This window comes from Mesoplodon mirus, assembly GCF_964341445.2.
Source record: "Mesoplodon mirus genome assembly, chromosome: 2".
Taxonomy (NCBI): domain Eukaryota; kingdom Metazoa; phylum Chordata; class Mammalia; order Artiodactyla; family Ziphiidae; genus Mesoplodon; species Mesoplodon mirus.
This window is the reverse complement of record NC_138977.1, coordinates 89,778,381-89,797,909: the sequence shown is the minus strand read 5'-3', so window position 1 is coordinate 89,797,909 and position 19,529 is coordinate 89,778,381. Positions and strand designations below refer to the sequence as shown.

Sequence of the window (19,529 nt, the reverse complement as noted above, 5' to 3'; positions counted from 1 at the left end):
TCCATCATACAATCCTGCACAACATAAAACTTTAAACTGTTAGGCTTTTGAATCTCCAATTTCAAATGTCTTTTATAAAGTATGCTTGCCTACATATTAGGCTATGCGAATATGGGTTAAAAGTCTATGAATAATTTCATATTTGAACAAGCAATAGAAGCATTTTCATAAAATATCAAGATTTACAGTAGTTCCTTTTCTTTACTATCATAAAGACTAGTAAAGGTTAGTCTGAAAATAACCTTGAAAAGATGCTGTAACTTTCCAAGTTATGCCATTCGGATAAAAAAGAAAATAATCTCCCTTCACTGGAATTTTATGTGGGACACGTATCAGATGCAAAGCACGGACACTACAACACGAATTGTCTCTGCTGGGGCTGGACTCTCTGGGCTGCTGCTCCGAATCTGGAAAGCAAGCGGACTTGCCAGCATTTAGAAAGCTTCACCTTCTTTTCTAAATTGTGCCAGGAATCCAGGTCTAGGCTGGCCTGGAGGGCAGAGGGGCCAGCAGGCAGCGGAGACCCTGACATGCACATGCCGCTGCTGGGAGCAGCGGGCTGCACGTGTACATGCGCACACGCACAGCTCTGGCACATGCACGCTGCAGGCACAGCCACCGAGAATGGTCCAAAGAATCAGAGTTCTTGGCTGAGAGGCAACCAGAGCAGGGCTTCAAATATAGACATGTGTTAACTATTTTGCATTATTAATTATTTGGCATCTGAATGGTTTAGCTATATTTAAGGTAAATGACATAATGTGCACAGACCTTGATTTTCCATCTTAATTAGTGCGACTGCACAGAAAAGGATTAAAAACCATTTGGGGTATCCGAGTGTGTATATGTGTGTGTATTTATTTACTTATGCTTCTGTTTCATAAAGCTGAGTAGGGGGCTCTAAAACTAGAAGCAACAGCCTCCTCCTGACCTGCAAAGGCTTTGGGAGCTTAATCTTACATTGCCCCCCTCCCCTGGCACCTACAACCAAGCCATAAACCCCCTTTTTGTACTCTCTCAATTTAAAATTTGGAAGACAAATGATATACTACATTAACATCTTGAAATATTAATTAAGCTCCTGGGCCCCCCAAAAAAACAAAACCAGAAAACTTAAGGGTCTAGATTCTCTCTCACTGAGGCCACACAGAAGGGGTTTGCCAAAGATCATTGAAGCAATGAGGTCTCCAGAACTCATGCCATACCACCCTGATGTTAATTCAACTGTCAAGATTCACACAGGAGAATCTAAACAAAATAAAACTGCTAAATCCTTCTAGACACACACACGCGCGCGCACACGCGCACACACACACACACACACACACACACACGGTTTCTGCCAAAATACCACTCACTGAGCTTTACAACCTGACTCTGGAGTCTAACAGTCAATTTGAATCTCAGGCCTACCAGTTATTTAACCTAAATTTCAATGTCCTCAGTTGTGAAGTGAGATTACAATGCCTGGATGTGGCAGACAGCCAATGTAATGCCTGGATCACAGTGAGTGCCGAATAAAAGACATCAATTATCACTCTATTCAATTATACCATTTTCCACACCACACAGCTATCTACAATGGTTTCTACTTTCTGTAGGTCCAAGTCAAGCCACACATCAAAGATCTCAAAGTTGGAGCTCCCTCTGTGACTGAGGCATGTGGCCTGATTCATCTCTACTGTGTATGATGGCATTTCTATCTATATTCATATCACCAACTGACGTTCATAATGATGGTGGAAAAAATATACAAAAGCATTTAAGATCGGGTTCTATACATGAAGCTTCACTTTACAGACAACACAAGCAACAAGGTTCATTTCACAAGTCACATAGTATATGTCAGCAATTCTCTATTTCCATATCCAGCGTCTACTACCATAACCACCTTATCATCGCTTCACCAAAAAGAAAGGGAAAAAGAAAAGGAACAGCAGCATGAACAGAATAGTTCTTCTTTAGTTTCACCAAGGTAAGAAGCTGGGGAGAAGACACAAATTCAGGAAAAAAAGACCAAAATGGCATTAAAAGATAAATCCACAAAGGTTAACACATATTGAATTTACGGTTCATCTGTTCAGTGCTCAGGGCAAGTAACAGACCTTGAAATCTAAAATAGATTTCACATCCTTAAGGAATAGATGTTAAGGATAAAGATCAAATGCTTTATAGAGAACATATTTAGGAAAGTACTAACTCATTCATAAAATCTCCTTCTGCTCTTTTTTTTTTTTTTTTTTGTGCTGACGCAGGCCTCTCACTGTTGTGGCCTCTCCCGTTGTGGAGCACAGGCTCCGGATGTGCAGGCTCAGTGGCCATGGCTCACGGGCCCAGCTGCTCCACGGCATGTGGGATCTTCCTGGACCGGGGCACGAACCCGTGTCCCCTGCATCGGCAGGTGGACTCTCAACCACTGCGCCACCAGGGAAGCCCTTCTGCTCATATTTTAATTCCAAAGTATAAATGCTCAGTTAAGTCAACTTTAGTCCATGATCAAAAGGCCCTCCACAGTAGTCACTGGGTTTGACTCTCCTGTGTGACATGCGAACCCTACATTCTGTATTAAAAGCGACAAATGGCTCTGCAGAAAGGCACAGCCTGCTTGATAAATGGTCTGCCTAAATTATCTTCTGGGCATTCTTAAAAATGATCAACAAATGCTGACTGGGCATAAAGTTTTTCAGGGTTTTTTTTGGTTTGTTTGTTTGGGTTTTTACATAATTACCATTTGCTGTGACCTACATGATAGAAGAAAGTGAACGCCAATGAGAGTCAAAATTCACTTCCCCCAAACTACTCTCGGTATAGAATCCCACAACATAGGCAGAGACATAAATATTAGGAATAAAACAATTATTGGTAAGTTCAGACAATGACCATCAACCAAAAGAATCATATTTCAGAATTAACAGTCCTAAGGAGTTTACTTCCGTAAGAGGGTCAGAAACAATTTAAATACATAAAAATCCAAACCTTTCTTTTATGACATAAATAGTCACTTGTTAAATATAGCTGGGAGGTGATCTTAATTGCAACAGCAATGAAAAGCAATAATACACGTAGGAATAAGCTTAAACATGCAACAACCGGGGCTTCCCTGGTGGCGCAGTGGTTGAGAGTCCGCCTGCCGATACAGGGGACACAGGTTCGTGCCCCAGTCCGGGAAGATCCCACATGCTGCAGAGCGGCTGGGCCCGTGAGCCATGGCCGCTGGGCCTGCGCGTCCGGAGCCTGTCCTCCGCAACGGGAGAGGCCACGACAGTGAGAGGCCCGTGTACAGCAAAAAAAAAAAAAAAAAAAAAAAAAAAACATGCAACAACCAAATGAAGAAACAATGAAAGTTTCCTGAAAGACAAAAACGCAGAGGTATTATATTCCTGGAATGGAAAGACCCAGTATTGTAAGGCGATCACTTCACCCTTTACTAAAGTACAAATTAAATGCAGTCAAATTCCTATTCTCCCTGCCTCCCACTTCCCCACCCCAAAAAAGAAGTGGGGGAAAAGGAAGGGAGTCAGGCAAGCTTAGCAGATTGATTCTAAAGTTCATCTGAAAAGAACAAACATGCCTGACTTGCCAAGAAATTGTTGAAAAAGAAGAATGAGGAAGAATTTGCCCTATCAGACAATACATAATATAAAGCAGAGGTTGGTAAATTCTCTGCAGAGGGCCAGATCTTAAATATTTTAGGCTTTGTGGGCCATCCGACCTCTGTTATAACTACCCTGTCATTGTAACTCAAAAGCAGCCATAAACAATACACAAGCAAAAGAGCGTGGCTGTGTTCCAATAAAACTTTATTTATAAAACTTTATTTATAAAAACTTGGTGGTGGGCCTGACTGGGGCCATGGGCTGTAGTTTGGCAATGCCTGGTATAGAGGTAATTATAAAAATAATTATAATACAAATCAATGGAAGAGAGCTAATAAACATATGTCTGTATATATGCCTGCAAGCATGTCTGTATGTTTGTAAGTATGTATAAACACATATAATTAATATGATTAACTGGCATTTCAAATCAATGAAATACTCTGGTTTCTCTTCAGATCGAATAAATCTTTTGCCTTTTTTTTTTCAAACCAATGGGCAAGAGATAATTATTTCGCAAACAGAGGGGCAACCAACTACCATGTGGAACAAATTAAAATTAATTTCAACCTCACCCAAAGCATGGAAGGGCAAGGCATCCAAAGCAAAAGAAAAGTCCGTATCATGGACTCAGGGCTCTCTCTGCACATTCCACCTCTACCCATGTACCCAATCTCGTCTCTTACTCACTCTTCCCCTTGCTCACTCTTCTCAGTTGCAGTGAGCTTTCTGCTATTCTGTGAACACTCCAAGCATGCTCCTACCTCAGGGTCTTTGCACGTGCTATTCTCGTTGTATTGAGCACTCTCTCCTCTAATAATAACATGGCTTGCTCTCACACTTAATCAGGTTGCCACTGAAATATCACCTTCTTACAGAACCTTGCCAGACCCAACAAACAGGACCCATTCTTCACTATCACTTTACCATGCTTTACCTCTCTTTATGGCATTAGTACCTCCTCATATATGTCATATTTGTGTGTCATCTTCCTCTCGCATTAGAATGTAAGCTTCACAAAGGTGAGAACTTGCTTGCTCTTGTCCACTGCTGTATCCCTCGTACCTAAAGCAATACCTGGGAAACATCAGGTGCTCGATAAGTACTCAAGAAATAAATGAATGCAGGTACAAAGGCATCAAGACTTAAATTCAATATGTTCAGGGTATTTCAGTGCATTCACACCATTAGATCTTCATATGTGAGAAGCAGCATGGTATCAGGAGACTCAAAAGGCAGGCAAGGTCAGAAAAAGGCAGCTCTGAATCCTGCTTAAGAGTTTAATCTCCTAAGGACTTGTATTTCCAATTGGACCATCAGAGGGTATGCAAATGTAACAGATAAACACGGCACATTCAAGCAGTATCAGTCCTACTCAAAGGTAATTCATGTACAACTGTTTTCACATGAAAACAAAAAAAATGACTATGGCACAAAATTTGAAAGAAATTTCACCAGACCAAGTTACGCTCCCAGAATCCCAAGAGTCCTTAATTCTGCCATAGCAGAACGCTGGCAGAGAAGTCTGAGAAGCACTGCTGTGAGCCTGGGTGCCATGAAAGTGTTTTAATCAGTTTTTTGGATAAACTTCCCTACGCGAGTGTGTGGCCTGGATTTAGAGCGGCCTTTCATGAAGACTACTGGAAGTGGCTGAGGTGGGAGATGATTAGGGTCTTAAGGTATACTGTGGCAGCAAAAGTGGAGGGAAGACATCCTGAGTACAACGGGATTGCAGGACATCCACATTCAACTCACACAAATTCAACTCAATTGCTTGGCAAAATGAAGAGGGAGAGAGAAGAAAAGTCAATTGTCCCAGTAACTGCCCTCAAGGCCTCTACTTAATGAGTGGGAGCTGGGCAACAGGAATCTGACAGTCACTGGGGTCGGCTCAGTTGCCACGTGGATCTCACAACCTGTATGAGTCAAGTATTTAAAGAAATGTATTCTTTATAAAACACAGTCCCTAAACATAAGCCAGCTGCTGCAACTGGTGCTCACCTGAAGAGCTAGCGACCTGTCCCAATGCTAGAGGAAAGAACTGCTGTGCTGGAGACAATCTCTGATGAGGGGCACCTTCTGAAAGTATTTCCAGTGATATTTTTCATACAGGTGATTTTCACCTTACCTGTGGACTTTAGAACTAACCCCTACACAAAATGTGATTGTACTGGGAGGAAAACCAACAAGACTGCTTTCAGGTGCTGAGAAGGAAGCTTAACATTTCATGTCCTTTTGTCCAAGTCTCAAAAATTCTCCTTGAGCTACGAAAATTAGCCCAAGCAGGGTCAGGTAACTAGTTGTGGCCAAGCTGGGATAATTCACATCTTCTAATTCCCAATCCAAAGCCCCTTCCTCCATTCTAGCTTATTTCTGATGGGAGCAAGTGTCCATGTATCTTCACACTCCATCAGGGGTAAAAAGCAGCAGCATTTCCCACCCAAGGTTGTTAATAAGCAAGCACACAAAGTTAGAGAACTTTAATATTAAATAAAAAGATACTAAAACTGGTAAAATCTAAAACAACCTACCAACTTCTTTTTTTCTTTTTTGGAGAAAAGGTGGTTCAGAAAAGATACATAACGCCTATATTATTTCTATTAAGTACACCTCTTTCCTCTTGTCACTAAAGATTCACAAAAGTATTTTATTATTAGCTAAGCTCCAGGTGGCCAATCAGTGAGCAATGCTCTCGGGTATAAAAATTTTTAATAAGCACTATGCACAGATATGTACTAATAAATGCATTCTGATGACAATGAATATGAAGAACTAAATCAGTAATGGCTTTTGGGGTGCGGGTGGGGGACTGAGGGACTGCTGAGTTTGGGCTTTGCAATGGCGAGACTGGAGCACATTTAAAATGCTGAGATTCGATTTGCTTAGTACCCTGGAAGGTTACAGAAGCCAGAGTGTAAAGAGGGGGTCAGCTTACAAGTCAGGGAGGATCTATACATGAGCTCAAGCATACAGAGTATAAGTCATTTTAAAAGACAAATACAAAATGCAATTTTAAGTAAAAAAGGTCATTAGAAATGAGTTTTATCTCAAAATAACTTGACAGACAAAATCCACCATAAAATGAAGTCTACTTTTGACGCTATAAAAAGTAGTATTTTCAACTGGGATTACAGACACCAATTTACACTTCTGCATACCAACTGATCGTCATTTAGCTATGTGAGATGGCACAAGTACACGTCTCATTCGTTAACACAAACATATTCACATTTGAGGCCAAATTATTAAAACACAAAGATCCGAAACGAGTTTTCCACAGCTAGGAAAAAACCGAAAGCCAGGTTGTGGGTCAGCTTCATACCACGCGCCTGTCTAACTTGTCAGAAGTAGGAATTTCTTGGTCTATGAAATGGATGGTAATAGTGCTTGCCTCCTAAGGACACTGTAAGGATCAAACTAACCCGTGCCGCAAGGTGCCCAGCACGGTGCCCGGCACACGGCAGGCGCCACCTGAGCGGCGGCTCCGCGGCACTCTGCTTCACTTGCATGGCGAGCGGGGTGGCCTGTGCTCTCCGCCCAGGGCAGGGCCCGAGGCGGGCAGCCGCAAGCTTTGGAGTCCTCTGCCCCCGAGCCCAAACCAAACCCCAAGCACCCAGGAAGTTCCTGAGCATTAATCCAGCCGCTGCACATCAGAGTCACCTGGGCAGTGCGAATAATTGCCAGGGCCTGGGCCCCAATCCAGACCAACTAAATAAAAATAGGAGTGGGGTTGTCAAAGGCTTCTCAAGCAGTCCAGGTGACTCTACAGTGCAACCAGAGAGGAGAGCTCCGTCCCCACCCTCGCCTCGATCCCCAGCCCGCCGCAGCCAATCCCTATCCACGTCACAATCTCAGCATGGGCCAGAGGGGAGTTCAACTCATTCACTGCAAGCCCTGCAGCGTGAAGAAAAGATCAAGATCCAGGCTTTTCAAGGTCGAAAAGCTAGGTGAAAACTAAATGAAGCAAAGTAGCAGTGAGGAAGGTGTTTCCTCATCAATAAATATTTGCTATTTATAAGGCACAAAGCCAAAAAGGGGAGCATGGAAGGGAAAACTGACAAGGAATGGGAGCAGGTCATCACAGGTGACTCGGCGCTTTCACAGAACACAAGATCTGAAGTTAAAACCAACCAAGCACACCACTGCTGCTGGCTTTTTCCTCCTAACTCTCACAGGACCTGTAGAAGCGGCTGGGAGAGAAGCCACCCGCCCAGGACAGGCGGCGTGCCACCTAGCACCCGTCATCCACTGCCCAGCCTGTGCCTGCTGGTGGTGCCATCTCAACGGAGTCGGCCACTTCAGGACAGCCGGTCTGGCTGCTCTCCCACCGTGACAAGGTACACAGGGCCCTAGATTCATTCTCTTCACCCCACCCTACCCACGGAAGAACACAGATCCGTCCACTCCATTGCTCAGAGTAAAAATCACCCTCTCATCTCACTAATGTCAGAAGAGGCCAGATTTAGGGTAAAGAGTGCAGCTCTGGCCTCGGAAAGCCCTGGGTTAGAGTCCCTGCTCTGCGGCGTCCTAGCTGAGGGCCCTGCCTATAACCCAACCTCACCAGACCAGAACAGCAGGCCCCTCCTCACAAGGGCTTGTGAGGGCTCCTGAGACGGTGCATGCCAAGCACTCAGCACAGCGCTGGCCCATACTGTGCACTAATGAAGGTTTATTATTTTAATCCCTATTATTATTCAACATAGAAGAGACTAAGACAGACTAAACCCAGAAGATCAAAAAGTAAAGACGGGGCAGAAGGGATGACAAGAGGAAAACTCTTGTTTAAAACTCTCACTTCAATCGCCAGTTGCCTGGACTTGAATGTACAACACTCCTTCTCAGCTTCCTGTTTAATTAAGAACAAGTAATCTGCGGTCTAATAATTTTGGGAATGGAATCTGTAGAAAGAGATCTTAAAGGGGAAAAAGACTTAAACCCACCCTCAACTACAGGAAAAGGAAAGAATCATTTCAAAGATGTTACACAAAAACTACATTAGTAGCTCTACTGAAAGGTAAGCTTTCTGGCTTTTCTGCAATGTTGTTAGGTATCTCCTATGTATAAAAATTATGTGTTTAAAAAGTTCTTAATACACATGTCTGTTTAAAATAAAATCTAAGACTAAAAAGGACTATTTCATTAGTGAGTAAAGAAAAAGTATGGAAATACTCAACAATCAGTTGCCCAGCGAGAATCCATTTTTAAATGCCCACTGTCGTTGTGAGATGGCAGAAATGAGGGGAAGAACAGCAGTGGGAAAGGAGGAATTCATCCTAGACCTCATCCTGTTGGGACCCATTCCAAGAAGAAAAGAACCAACTGCAAAACAAAGATAACAGTGACAAAATATGGAATTCCAATATACCTGCCAGGTTACCATAAGGATTAAATGAAAAGCACAGATAAAACAGTGAGTATTATTTCATAGGCAGTGGTGGGAACCTAAACCCCGGAGTCAAAATGCCTGAGTTAGAATCTCAGTTCACCACCTATCAGCTGTGTGACCTTGAGAAGGTTAGTTAACCTTTCTGTATCTCAGCTTCCTCATCTGTAAAATGGGGATAACAGTACCTACATAACGTACTTCAGAGCGCTGTGGTGAGGATTACATGAGTTAACGCAGGCACGGCAGCTGGAGCAGCCCAAGGATAATCACTGTGTATAAACATGTGTCAGTCCCTCCCCTCCCCATCCCACTTTGTTCCTCTTCTCTCCCCACACCCCACCTCCTCTAACTTCTCTCTCTCCCCTCACCTCCTTTCCACTCATAAACCCTCCCTGGTGCCTCTTTTCAGCCCTTCTCACGTGGCTCCTGACCATCCCTCCACCTCGCCCCCCTTCGCTCTGACCTATCCAACTCCCATGCTATTGCCAGGCTGTTCCCTCTGCTTGGAAAGCACCCTCCCACCTCACCCCTCAGGCACACACACCTATCTTTTTCGTCACGTGATAAAACTTCAAAAGCTAAACCCACATGACAATAGCTAACCCTTCCCTGAAGTCTAATTTTAATGACTCCCTATTTGTTCCCAAAGCACCCTGGGCTTGCCCTGTCCCATACTTCAACTGTCCAGGACCTCTCTGCATCCACCACTAAGCCTGCTGGAAGGAAGCTCCTTAAACACGAGGACCAGGCTCAGTCATGCTGTTACAGCAGCACCCAGCAGCAAGAAAAAAGGTTTGGTGAGTGACTAAGTGAGGGAACGCTTCACTTGCTTCTTTTCTTTCTTATAACCTGTTTTCCTCTCAAGGGTCTCCTTTTAAAGCCTAATGAAGGAATTGTCATTACACAGTAATCATTAGAAAAGGGCCAGCATTTCTCTAAATACTTTGTGTTCTATCTAATTTAATGTTCAGGATCACTTTTTTTTTTTTTTTTTTGCGGTACGCGGGCCTCTCACTGTTGCGGCCTCTCCCGTTGCGGAGCACAGGCTCCAGACGCCAGGATCACTTTTGATCTTGCCTCCTACTTCTTTCTCTCTGCCCAGTCCCCAACTCCACTCCTAGCACACCAGCCTCTTTGCTGTTCCTCAAATACAGCCTTGCTCCCCTCCTCAGTCTCTGAGTTTGTGTCCCCTCTCCCTGGAATGCCCCCTCACCTCCATGAGGGTTATCTGACAACCCTCTTAGTGAGGCCTTCCCTGACCCAGCCTTGTACAATTACAGCGTCCCTGCTCTTGCTCCTCTCCCACCTGCACACACAGGGGCACCTGTGCACTGCCCTTCCCTGCTTCAGTTTTCTCAAATGAACTGCTCACCATCTGACATACTACATGATTTATCTGCTTATTATCTGCATCTTCCCCCACACTGGAAGGGGAACTTCATGACAGATGAAGAAGACGGCCTGGTACGTAGTAGGTGTTCAATAAACACTGTTGACTAAACAACTCCATACCATACAGGAGGTATTCTTTATGCATGAGGAATCTGAAGCTTATACAGAGTAGTTGAGTAATTTATCTACGGTCACACAACTAACAGAGGCAGAACCCAGAACCAGGGCCCACACTTAACTACTATGCTTTCCTCCTCTCAACCTGACCCAGATAACAATTAAAAGAAATCGTGGTATCCAAGGAGCAAATCCTAGCATTGTATGCCTTTGGCCCACAGAGAAGCAAGAAAAGCCAGCCACCAGAAAATCTTTCAAGGGAACAAGTCATCTAATTCAAGCCCATTCTATGTGGTAAAGTATTAATTACCAGATTTATAATTTATAGAGCACTGATAGTTTTTCTTTGGATTTAACAGTTCAGTAAAAAGACAGAGAGATTATTACACCTTTTTATACTGTACTATCCCCATGAACAGCAAAATGACAAATCATCAACTAACACAGAGGAAGCCTAAGATGATATATATTAAAAGCCAAAAATTGTGGTGGGGGACTTCCCTGGCGGTCCAGGGGTTGAGACTTCACCTTCCAATGCAGGGGGTGCAGGTTCGATCCCTGGTTGGGGAGCTAAGATCCCACATGCCTCTGTGGCCAAAAAACCAAAACATAAAACAGAAGCAATACTGTAACAAATTCCATAAAGACTTTAAAAAAAAATGGTCCACATCAAAAAAATCTTTAAAAAAAAACTGTGGTGGGAGGTAGAGAAGTACAGGCTGCAAGGGGATATGAGGGAACTTTAGGGGGTAATGAAACCATTCTATATCTTAATTATAGTAGTGGTTACACACACACGTATTTATCAAATGGGTACAATTTTATAGAATGTAAATTATACTCAATAAAGTCAATTAAAAAGCAATTAGGACTATTAGATATAATTTTGGCTAAACAAAATAAATATTCTACCAATATTATTTCCATACGTAATATTCTCAAGAATTTTGGGGAGGGGGCGGGGGGACAAAGATGGAATCAGGCAAAGATAGCAGTAAGAGCTCCATAGAGTGCGATCGGTGGGGGGACTGATGCGTGCCTCAGAATCCTGCCTGACCACTGGCAAAGGCAGCTCCCACTGACACTGCCTGTGTCCCCCTTTAGCCTTTTGGGTCACCTCGAGCCAGGACTCTTGGACTCTGAACAGAGTCCAACCAGGGTAGAAAGGCAGTTCACTGCTCTTCTCCACAAGGGCCTCAGCCAAGTACCAACCCATGACGGGTCTGGATGTTGGATTTGTCCGAATTCTTAGTTGCGAGCATCAGAAACCAACTAGCTATTTGAACAGCGATTTTTTTTTTTTAAAAGGTTATTGGGTAGTTCACAGAATCTCTAGGAAAACCAGAGGACCAAGCACATCAGCTGTACAACCAAAACAATGCCTAAGGGCATACTGCAGAGTGCACCACTGACACAGCCCGGACCTGCCTGGACTGTAGCTCCCACGGCCTCTAGAAACAGCAGTCACCACTGTCTATCCTCTCTAATGGACCCCAGGCACTTCCAATTTCTTCCCATGTTTTGCCTTCAGCTTCAGATTCACACCCTGGTGTGGGTGTATCTGGGCAGCTCTGCCTTTGATGGTAAGAATTCCCCAATCAGGGGAAGAGCCTGGGCCCCGAAGACTGGCAAAGGCCATCACGGACACAGAAGGATGACACACCATCTCTGCAAGTACTACTGATACAGCCAGCAAGTAATGAAAGGTTTTCAAAAAATATTCACAAGGAAAAAAATCCTCAAAGATGGAACTAAAAAAAATCATACCCAGAGGTAATGTTATTTGGGGAGGGTGGGGATTTTTTTCTGCATTATTTAGTGTTTTACTCAATATATTAATTAGTAGTTTCAAAAACTACAAGCCTACCTTCCTAGATGGAAAATAACTCATTAACGGCATCTTCTGATTAAAAGAAAAACAATTAAAATCTAAAGTAGCAGATACTTTGTCTACTAGAATACTGAACATGATAGAAAAAAGATCCTTAGATCTGAAACAGTCAAGCAACAATTACTAAAATATATGATTCTATTTAAAATGTATTTCAATACTTTTTCTATTTAAAACATAAGCCACAAATTATAGCCTCTTTTATAGCCACAAATATTTTTAAATGTACATTCTGCTTAAAAGAATAACTCTCAAGAGGTACTTCTCCTAACTTGAATCTCAGAACAAGAAAAAAGAATAAGCTGTGAAGAGCTATTAACTCTAATTTAAGCTGACCACCTATGAAGAGATGTTAGCATTAATGTCAGAGGCTCAGAAACTTCACCTCCAACTAACATAGTTCACTTTCTAAAGAAAGAAAGCCTTTAGTGAGCCTCAATGTATTGTTAACATTAAGAAATAAGCCCTTTGGACCAGAATCTGGTCATAAAACAAGAAGAAGGGAAAAACAGACACATCCAGGCCGTCCAAGCCCTCTGCCCAAGCCTTCCCCACCTCGGCGGCCTGTTACACACCAGGTCAGAAGCAGACGCGCTGTGTACTGTCACGCATGCTCTCGGCCCCTCAGCATATCACCAGCACTCCGCTCCCTCCCCGAGAACTGCTCCATGCCACAGTCATTCTTCAAAACTGGTATCTGCATGTATTTAAACATATATATTACTTAAATTGGTTTGCACAGGACAACTTTGTCAAAAAAGGGCATAGAATGAATAAGCGGAAGTTTGTATGCCCGGAAGAAAAATCTAAAGACAATGAAAGACACCTCGGAAGCATGCAGGATAGCAGGGGGAAACATTAAAATTTTCCAGATAATTCACTAACTGCTCAAGAGTTGACCATTTAAGTTCAATTCATTACATATTTGAGGTCCTAACGAGGCATTCTGCTGGACCATAAAGTGGTTACTAAGTAAGACACAGTCCCAGATCTCAGGGGGCTTATCATCTAATTGGGGAGGGGACAAATAAGTGAACAAGCAGCTACTATTAAATAAGATAAAACTGAGAATAGAAGTAAACAGTCTTTGGAGATTCAATGGAAGGAGAGCCTTGAGAGAGGGAACAAGGAACACAGAACTTCCACAGAAGTAGCACTGAAGGCAGTGGGGAGGGAGCAGTACTGGGGGAATTCAAAACTGAGCTTAAACTACAGAACAGGTTCAACCCCAGCTTCTGAGGAGTCTATTTCAGTAAGCAACTAGGAGCCTCTGAGGTTTTGGGGTAGGGGGATCATAAGGACAAAGATATTCAACTGGTGATGGAGAGGATAAAAAGGAGGCTGAGCCTGGCAGAAGGATTACTGGTTATTACAATATAAGAAAGAATGGATCAGACCTAGGGCAATGGCAATAGGTATGGAAAAGAAAGGACAGGCATGGGAAGAGATACAGCCTCTCTCTCGCTACTGACCAGGGAAAGAGAGGATGAGAAATGTCTAAGCTTCCAGCTTGGGTTATTAAATGAACTGCAGTTTCATTAACCAAATGAATAAAATTAATTGGTCTTGTTTTCCTCTTTATTTTGGCTACTAGGAAGCTCAGAGCCAAATATATGGCCCATTTCTAACATATGGCAAGCATTTATGTGTAGCCTGTAAATCTATATTTTCTTTCTCTCGACAGAATTTTATCTATATTTAGTAAGTCACCTCTATTTTAGAATGAAACAGAAAATAAATCAACAGATAAAAAAAACTGAGTCCAACCCAGAGACAATTGGACAAAGTAGCTGATTCAGGGAAATAACTGCAGGCTACCAAACCAGGGCATTCTCCTCACCCTTCTTCCACCCTAGCAAAGTCCACATCCCACAACAGAAGCTGAAAATGCCAGACTTTCACTTTCTCCACCTCCCTCACAACTAGCAGTGGCATGAGGTCAATTCTACCCAGTGAGACTAAAGGGGAAGTCACCAAGGTGAGAAAAAGACTCCACTCTGTTAAGAGGGAACTGTAAGGAAGTATGTTCCTTCCCTCCTTTTCTTACATAGGCATGATGTCTGGTGCTGCAGCAACCATATTGCAAACATGAGGCAATGAGCCTGAGGCTCTTGATAAACCAAATACTAAGAAGAGAGGAAAAAAGTATACAAAGAGCCTAGATTCTTAAGACATCATTAGGACTCTGCACCAGCCTTAGAACCATCTATCGCTAAACTTCTTGCTAACAATAATAAGTTCTACTACTTAAGCCATTTTTGATTGAGTACTGTTATTTGCCAGAGGCATCCTAACTGATACAACAAAAGTCATCATGAGGTCAGTTTCTGAAACCATGATTTTTACACTGCTGATTAAGCAAGATTGTTATTATCGAGATGAGAAAAATGCAAGCATATATTATTGTCAGGAAGCAAGCAATAAGCTAATAAGACCTTCTGGGAGCAGTTAAAGATGAAAAGAGAAAAGGATATGATGATAAATAACATTTGAAAAAAATGTGATCAAGTGTTAATAGGGGTAATTCTTGCAGGCAAGAACTGAGGAAGAAAAGAGTACAAATACAGAAATCCTCTGAAGTGGAGAAAATGAGGGGCTTTCTTTCCTGGCAACGTTATTGATAAGATAACCTGAAAATCCTTACCAGTACAGATCCTCCTCCACTTACCCTGAGTAAGACCACTGCAAACTGAAAATATCCTAGGTCAAAAATGCATTTAATATGCCTAACCTACAGATAACCGCTTAGCCTACCCTATTTTAAACATGATCAGAACTCTTATTACCTTAGCATATACTTGGGTAAAATCATCTCACTCAAAGCCTATTTTATAATAAAATGTTGAATATCTCAGGTAATTTATTGAAAACTGTATTGAAAGTGAAAAACAGGAGGGTTGTCTGGGTACAAAATGGTAATAAGCGTATTGTGTCTGACTGGGAGCTGCTGTGTCTGACTAGATGCCGCTTGCTGCCCAGCATCACGAGAGTTATCATACATCACCAGTCTGGGAAAAGATCAAGATCCAAAATTCGAGGTACAGCTTTTATCAAATGCATATTGCTTTAGCACCATTGGAAAGTCGAACCATCATTAAGTTGGAACCATCTGTTTAAAACAGTCAAAAAATTTTGTTCATAAGAAAACACAGAACCTCCCCCAAAGGCCAAAAATCAAAGAGGAACCTAAAAACCAGAGCAGAAGGTATAAGGTGATTATGTACAGGAACCCAGGGTTTGGGGGCTGGGGGAGTGGGAGTGTCATGTGTGTGTGTATAGGGCACCTGCCCTTTGGGATGAAATTGAAAAAAAAAGAAAAGGGAAAAAAATGACTAGCCCAATATTTTCTTTAAAAACACCATCTTGGGGCCTCCCTGGTGGCGCAGTGGTTGGGAGTCCGCCTGCCGATGCAGGGGATACGGGTTCGTGCCCCGGTCTGGGAGGATCCCATATGCCGCGGAGCGGCTGGGCCCGTGAGCCATGGCCGCTGAGCCTGTGCGTCCGGAGCCTGTGCTCCGCAACGGGAGAGGCCACAGCAGTGAGAGGCCCGCGTACAGCAAAAAATAAATAAATAAATAAATAAATAAAAATAAAAAAAATAAAAATAAAAACACCATCTTGTACAGCTCTTGTTTTCAACCTCATACACTTCACCCTTTACAGGAGCAAATTCCAGTGATACATGCACATTAAAACAAACAAACAAACATGACCATGTTACATATCACAAAAGATTTCCTGGGTATTTCACCATAAGCTTAAGTAAAATATAAAATAGATATAAATCTTTTCCTGATAAAATCACACAAGTACTCAAGTTCAGTTTATTTGTAACCATACCAGACAGTTTCCAAATCTTTGGACTTCTTGGTAAAATTTTTATCATTAGGGTCATCATAATACTCTTCTAGTGACCATGCTACCAACAGTTTCAAAATACCCTATACAACACATAAAAATACACTGTCATCTCTGAGTTAATCATTACAGGTTTTGGAATCATCGCATATAAATGGTAAAGAAATCTGGCAAAGGATGTGATGTTTGGAGAGTCTACAGTCTAAATGGATGGTTTCTAATATTAAAGAACAGAAACGAAAAAACATGGAAACCTCTTAAGGTCCTGCACTGAGTTTACCTTCCTCTAGTCTCATTTGCTTCCCATGCTTCTCTGAAAACTGAAGACATCAAATATTCCCTTCGCTCATCTTCACATTTTCACGCTGGTTTAAAGGAATGGGACCATGGCCACCCTCAATTCCATTAAGCCTCCTCCAACAGTCAATTCATTTCAAGACCATCTTTTTTCCAAAAGTCCCCTTATCCTTTGGCAATCCAAACAGCCCAAGAACTACAAACACATCATTTATACTATCTTCACAAGGTTTACGTGTGTCTCCACTGCATTCCCAGATTTGTCTAAGACGGAACATTTTAACCTAGTGTTTATATACACTGGATGTCACAAATATACCCCATCCTAAACGCTGCTTTAGATTGTGTTGCATCTTGAATGTTTTTCCACAACCTATGTACTAGATGGTTCAAAACCAAGCATTTATTCTACAAGTAAGGCCACCAAACGCAGAGGGAAGTAGTCAACTCGGGGATCAAGAACCTAAGTGCGAAAGGACTGCGTCTGGCTTGGTTCTCCCCCAGCCGCTGACACAGGGAGAAGGTCCCAGGGGACTGGAGCACCGCCCTACAACGCGCTCGGGTCCGCGGGGAATAAAACACGAGTTAGCAGAGCTGGGAAGCTCCGAGGGGCGCGCTGCATTCTGGGACTCGTTTCCACAGTTACCCACGTGCACCCAACCCAACCGCGGCCCGGACTACAAGTCCCAGAATTCCGCAGGGCTGCTTTTCCCCTTTCCGCGGGACTGCCTTTCCCCTCACACCCGGCGACTGGAGCCAGACCCTAAAGGAAGCCCCTAAAGCGCCTTCTCCGCAAGGCTGGGAGAGGTCGCGTCCCACGGGCGCTGCGCTGGCCCTGTGGTCCGGCCCTCCCGGCGGGGAAGCGGGTCCCGAGGCACCAGCCTCCACACCTGACGACCAGAAATTAGACAACTGCGTCACAGACTGCCAAATCCACGGACCGCCAGGGACCACCCTCCGCCCCACGCTCCTGGCCTCCAGGGCCGACCCCTCCGGCTCCCGCCACGGAAAACCCGCAGCCCGCTCCCCTGCCCCGCCTCCCACTCCCGCAGCCAGAGCCCGCGCCAGCGCTGACCTCGCTTCCCGCCGCTCGGGGGAAACCGCGGCCAGCGCCAACCTCTGGGCACCTCCCCGTCCCCTCCACCTCAGCCCCGCCCCCTCCTTTCCAAGCACCCCAAACCTCAGAGCTCCCCCTCAAGGAGGCAGGCCCTAATCCGGGGGAGGATACAGCTCCCCCGAACACGTAGTCTGACACCTTCCCCCCAGCCCCACGCGGACCGAATCTGGACAAGACAGTTTTACCCCTGCCCCGGCCCCTCCCAACCTCCCTTCCCTCCCAACCAGATCTTCACCCCCACTGCACCTCCTCTACCCTACCTCCATCCCGTCACCCCAAACCCTCTCCACCTTCTTCCTCTCCACTCCCAATTACCCTACCTTCCCAACACCTGCTCCATCCTATTACCCCGACGTCTGCCTCCTCTCACCACTCCCAGTTACCCCTCCACGCTTCCTAAGGCCCTCCCGTCCGCCGGACTCCCCAACTATCCCATCACACCCCAATCCCTCCCACCATTCGCTTTCCCATTACATCAGCCCTCATCTCCTCGCCCGCCCTCCTGCCCCGCACGGCCGCTGCCCCCAATCCCCCACCCCATTGTTTCCCCCCCACCCCCGCCATCCAGCCCTTCTTCCCATTGTCCCCGCCCCCGCGCTCCCCTAGCACTCACCCGCCTTTCTCACGGAGCCGCCCGCACCGCTCGGCCCCTAGGAAATCCTCACCCCTGCACTCCGCTCGCTCGCTCCCTCTCTCTCCCCCGCCGCCGGTGCCAACCCCCAGCCCTGCTCGCTAGCGCCCGCCGCCGCCTCCACCTCCATTCACCCGGGACACTCTGGTCCCGGCCCTTCATCGCACGTCCCGCCCCCCCCTTCCCCCAACACTGAAATGGAGCCAGCCCCCACCCCCCTCACCTCCGCCCTCCCCCGGCAGGCCGGCCCCTTCCCCCCACGCCCGCCCCCGCCCCGCGCCGCCCGCAGCGTCACCGCCCGCCCCGGCCCCGGGAGGGGAAGGGGTGGCTCCCGGGCAGGGGCTCCCGGTGCGTTTTGGGACAGGAGGCGCAGAGCGGGGACTGTGGGAGATCAGCGGAGAGTGTTGGCAGCCGCCCGGTCCCGGCCGGCTAGCTCTCTGTTACTCACTGACAGCGGCGGCATCCGAGTGCATTTTCGGGTAGCTCACACCGCGCTCGCCGCCCAGGCTCCCGCGCTCGCCTCGCGGTCCCCCCACCGGCTCGCCGCACCTCGGCTAGGAGCTGAGGACCCGCCGCCAGGCACTCCCGGCCCGCCCACCTCTCCTCCTCCACTGGCTGAACCTTGACTGAGCGACCGCCCCCTCATCTCTCATTTGGCAAAAGGAGTGCGGAGAGCGCCGGTCTGGAGCTGGCAAAGAGGCCCCGCCCCCCAAGGTTCAATGCGATTGGTCCCGACGCCTCGTTCCCTAACGCCCCTGGCGGAGGCCACGTTCTGGGAGAGCAGGTTGGACCCGACCACTGTCACTCAGCCCCGGGGGTCCGAAAGCGCGTGTAGGGGCGAGGATGGGGAATTGGTCCACCTTGACCCTGAAGCCCCGCCCTGGGCGGGCGGGATTGGTGGAGCTGTAGACCAACCGAGAAAGATGGGTTGGCGTCTGAAACAAAGCACGCGAAGTGTTTCCCGAAGAACCGAGAAGGGGAAGAGCAGTTGGTGTGGCTTACATCCCGCTGCACAGAGTAGGGGGATCGGCTCTTCCCTCGCGCCTGGCGCGACGCGTCGGAGTCTCCTGCTTGTCTCCACGCCTCCGAGCGGCTCTCTGCAAGAGCCCAGTCCGCCCCGAACTTGAACTGGGACTTCTCTTGCTAGCCGTTTCGTACAGCTAGAAACTGGATAAAGCATCGCCGCGTCTTCATTTCCAGCAACCCTCTGGTGAGGAACAAATTCTTTCTTGTACAACAACCCA

General features: G+C 45.6%; 1 protein-coding gene across 7 annotated transcripts in view; it reads right to left on the bottom strand.

Annotated features, from left to right (window-relative positions):
* The window catches only part of DCUN1D4 (defective in cullin neddylation 1 domain containing 4), a 69,616-nt gene extending 50,749 nt beyond the window's left edge, over positions 1 to 18,867 (bottom strand). For 3 of the 7 annotated variants that reach the window (XM_082638575.1, XM_082638579.1, XM_082638580.1), the window contains exon 1: positions 18,734 to 18,867. In XM_082638575.1, coding sequence (XP_082494701.1) covers positions 18,734 to 18,758 — 25 coding nt within the window. In that variant the 5' untranslated portion in view covers positions 18,759 to 18,867. Of the gene's footprint in view, positions 1 to 4,533; positions 4,674 to 18,267; positions 18,371 to 18,733 lie in introns of those variants that run through there. The other 4 variants (XM_082638576.1, XM_082638578.1, XM_082638577.1 and 1 more) reach the window with 4 other exon arrangements.
* Positions 18,868 to 19,529: the final 662 nt, after the last annotated feature.